We start from the raw sequence: 3,725 nt of genomic DNA, 5'->3' as shown, positions 1-3,725 counted from the left end.
GGGAAAGAATGGCATATTTGCATTTTGTACACAGTTCCCTATCACTGACTGATAAAAACCCCACACTGATCAGCCAACTGACTTTTCAAACTTACCCAAGTTATTAATGCATTCAAATCCTGCAACTGATCTCAGAGGAATGTTTTTTGACTATCCCATGTTTCTCATAGGGCAGTGAACATTTGTTTCATGACAGAAGCATGCATACGCATGCACGAGCGTAACAGACTACAGTGACCAGCCAGACAACACCAAGGACACTGTCAGTAAGTATTAATGCTTCAAACAAGGCCCACCGAGCATTAACAATCTTTTAAAAATAATTTCTTTACATATCCATGCATGTCGGCTAGCACACACAGTAAATTTCTTAAAAGATATTTGGTATCATGTTCAATAAACACTGCTAGAAATTGTTACAGAGCAAAGTTCATGGATTTGAATCATGCTGCCCTAGTAACTCACAATGTGCTTACAACTGTAACCAGCTTTGAAAGTAAGACTTACTTCACTGTGTTACACCCACAAAAAGGTCAAGCTTTCTAACATACCATTACATCAAAAAATTGATGCAGAGACAATATACATTAGAGTCAAAGGATTTTCTTTCATGTGTTGTTTCACAAGTAAAACTACAAACCAGCATGTATCTTCTAGTAGCATGAGATCACAATCATTTACATGAACAAGCAAAAAACTGATCTGCTCTACCCATCAAGGTCTTGGATTTTTAGACAAACACAGGCAAAAAACCCTAAAGTAAGTCTGCTGACATTTTTCTTTCACTGACTGTAGTTTCACAGAAGGCACATTTCTGAAACAAGGGGCAAAGCAACACAGCTCTTTCAGGAAAAAAAAATAAAAAATAAAGTAGTTGATATCTACTACCTTTCCCCATAATAAATGTGGAGTGAGCAAGTGAATGCAGGATGAAGGTTTTTGCACAGGCTTACTGTTACATGTGAAAACTATTTTTCTGTGTAATTAATTCTCTCTCAGTCAAAGTACTCAGAGACAAAGCCTTAATTAACTCCTTTGTATAAGGTCTGCTTCACTCATTGGTTCAATTAAACTTTCAAAGACTTAGTTAAAGGATGGTCTTTCAGAAGAAAAAGCTTGAGAAAGAAAGGTGGTGGGGAGAAAGGGTTAGAGAACTTCACAGTAGGCATTCATCATCAGGAAGAATTTATCAAGTTGACTTTCTCACCTTGATACATTGCTTGAGCTGCTGTCCAGGCAAAAAGACTTGCAATACCATTAGCTCGATAAAGAACTTCAATCTGATCCTCAAGATTTGCTCTTACAAACCTCTGCCGTTTTAGTTTATCAGGTATAAGATGAAACTGGGTGTGTCCATAACAGCATGGATCTGCTACCTTTGATCCTGTGTTCCCCGAGAAGAAAAAAAATTAAGAGTCAGTCAGAGAATTCTCTTTATTATACATACAAACATGTCTTTACTATCAGGCTCCAAACAACAGAAAATTAGAACCTCTACTGTAGATCTGAATAAATGCTGAAACTCTTCCATTTCTGAGCTTGCCCAACTCCAAAAGCCAAGAGTTCACACACTAAAGTATCTCTTAGGATATGTATCAAAATTCAGTTTTCTGACAATTTTCTATTCAATACAACTCCTTCAAGCAAATCTGGACACAGAGTACCATAAGCACAGAAGGATGCTATTCCCCATTGCCTAATGGACATGGAAACTCAATAGAGATTTAAATACTATACATACTTATACAGTACAGTTATATACAAAAATATACAGATTTTTCTTCTGTTGATGGGAGGATAAGGTTGGGGGGGGGGGTGGCGTTTGTTTTGGTGGTGTTGTTTGTTGTTGTTTTGGTTTTTTATGCGAAAAAAAAAAAGGTAGTTAACATTTCATGACTAGAAACTCTTACCTATAAATACCTTGTTTTCATACTGCTTTTTGAACAACGGCAGTTTGGATGGTTTGTGATCAATAACAGGAACATCTCCAAGATCTGAATCCAGTGGTACAATCTTGAAGGAAGTAGAGAAAAGAAAAGCCATGACACAAGTCACATTTCCGACATCAGGCCTCACATAATCTGCCATTTTCTGGTCAGACAGTAGAAGATGGAAGTCTTGCTTACACACACCATATATAGAACACTAACTGAAATCCATTTTTTGCAACAGAACTTCTTGTCTTCTGATGAGTGCTAGTACATGCATCATACTGATGTCTGAATTTTCTACAAAAAAACATTGTGTGAAACGGTCTAACAAAGCTACCACTGGTACTGTCTTCAAAACTAGAATCCACTTCTGTAGAAGATGAGCAGGAACATTTCTAGCAGCAGTCAAGAAACTAACTTGAACCAGCAGAGTGAGTTTACAGGTATCCAGTGTTTTGCACTATGTAACATTTTTAATCGCCTAGACAGTTTTTCAAACTGCCAAGGTTTGTAACATCTGACTACTAATCTAAGCAAGTTGTACAATGAAGTTAGCAAAAAATGTTCAGCATTTACAGAAAATGGTGGAAACTGAGCAACCAAGACCCTCACAGGCTACACAATTACCACGGTATAAACCCAGGAGAAAAAGATGAGAATATTGCAGAAAACTAAGCATTCAAGAAAACAAATGTTAAGCAGTACTAACAGGTAATCAAGCCCACATTCATATTATACATGATCTCTTACTCTTCTCCATTTCTCTCATCTTATTCTCCTCCACTGAAAAGAGAATATTCTACACCACATTTCTTATTCTTGCCTCCACTTACACATATAAAATGTCCTGCTGATGGCAGGGGGGTTGGAACTAGATGATCTTTAAGGTCCCTTCCAATCCAAACCATTCTATAAATCTATGAAAATAAGTTTAAAACTCCATTTAATTAAGTGTAACAAGCATTTTATCTAAACCGCAAAGATTACTAACTTGGAAGTTCAGAAGACTGTCTCAAGATCTACAAAGCACTTACCACAACAAGGTAGTAAGGGCATTTAGACTTGAAAAATGCACAGATGTGCTCCATGCATGATTAACCTGGTTCTCCACATGCTACCTATCGCATGGTTTCAGTGGCTGTCAGAAACATACGTGAAAATGCATGTGATTAACTTGCTGTTGAAAACATCCACACCTCTGGAAGTTGCTTTGGTACACGGATCTGGAGGTGAGGGTTATCATCTATCTGAAATCGCACAGGATCAACTCTACCCTTTCGATGCCCGTGAACAACAACTTCCTCACCATGATGCCAGTAATAGTTAACTTCAGGTTTCAGATCTGAAACAAAACAGAGGGATAGAGAGAAATGGGGATCATCCCTTTACATTTCAAACCCTCCCGATTCTTGTTCTGCAACTACAGTGAAACAGAAAAATCAAACTTCACTTGCACCATGTGAGACGACAGAGAAGAGATTAATTACTAGCGATGGTCTCAACAACTCGGCTACAGCAACAACACTCCTGCCGGGTTCACAGACCGGCCCCACCGCCCAGGGTCTCCCACTTCCCCCTTCCTCCCTCCCCGTTCCGCACCAAGGGAGGAGGCAGCGAGCAGCGGGTTGCGACCGCAGAGGAAAGCGGCGAGGGTAGAGACAAGCTGCGTAAGGAACGGGCCGGGCGTGTGATCCTGATCGCGGTAGAGTAACGGCCGCTTCTTATTCTGGTAGAAGCTCTCCTGCAGGAGGGCGTCGCAGGCGAGGGAGCGCAGCTCACTCATATCCAGGTACG

At 39.7% G+C, this 3,725-nt stretch overlaps 1 protein-coding gene across 1 annotated transcript in view; it reads right to left on the bottom strand.

Annotated features, from left to right (window-relative positions):
* The window catches only part of MRPS30 (mitochondrial ribosomal protein S30), a gene marked incomplete at its 5' end in the record, with an annotated part of 4,404 nt that extends 684 nt beyond the window's left edge, over window positions 1-3,720 (bottom strand). The window contains 4 exons of the mRNA XM_010164845.2: window positions 1,208-1,384; window positions 1,911-2,013; window positions 3,128-3,273; window positions 3,531-3,720. Coding sequence (XP_010163147.1) covers window positions 1,208-1,384; window positions 1,911-2,013; window positions 3,128-3,273; window positions 3,531-3,720 — 616 coding nt within the window. The remainder of the gene's footprint in view (window positions 1-1,207; window positions 1,385-1,910; window positions 2,014-3,127; window positions 3,274-3,530) is intronic.
* Window positions 3,721-3,725: the final 5 nt, after the last annotated feature.

This window comes from Antrostomus carolinensis, unplaced genomic scaffold (assembly GCF_000700745.2).
Source record: "Antrostomus carolinensis isolate BGI_N321 unplaced genomic scaffold, ASM70074v2 scaffold2293, whole genome shotgun sequence".
Classification (NCBI taxonomy): Eukaryota; Metazoa; Chordata; class Aves; order Caprimulgiformes; family Caprimulgidae; genus Antrostomus; species Antrostomus carolinensis.
The sequence above is the reverse complement of the archived record's forward strand: the minus strand, read 5'-3'. Positions and strand labels throughout refer to the sequence as shown.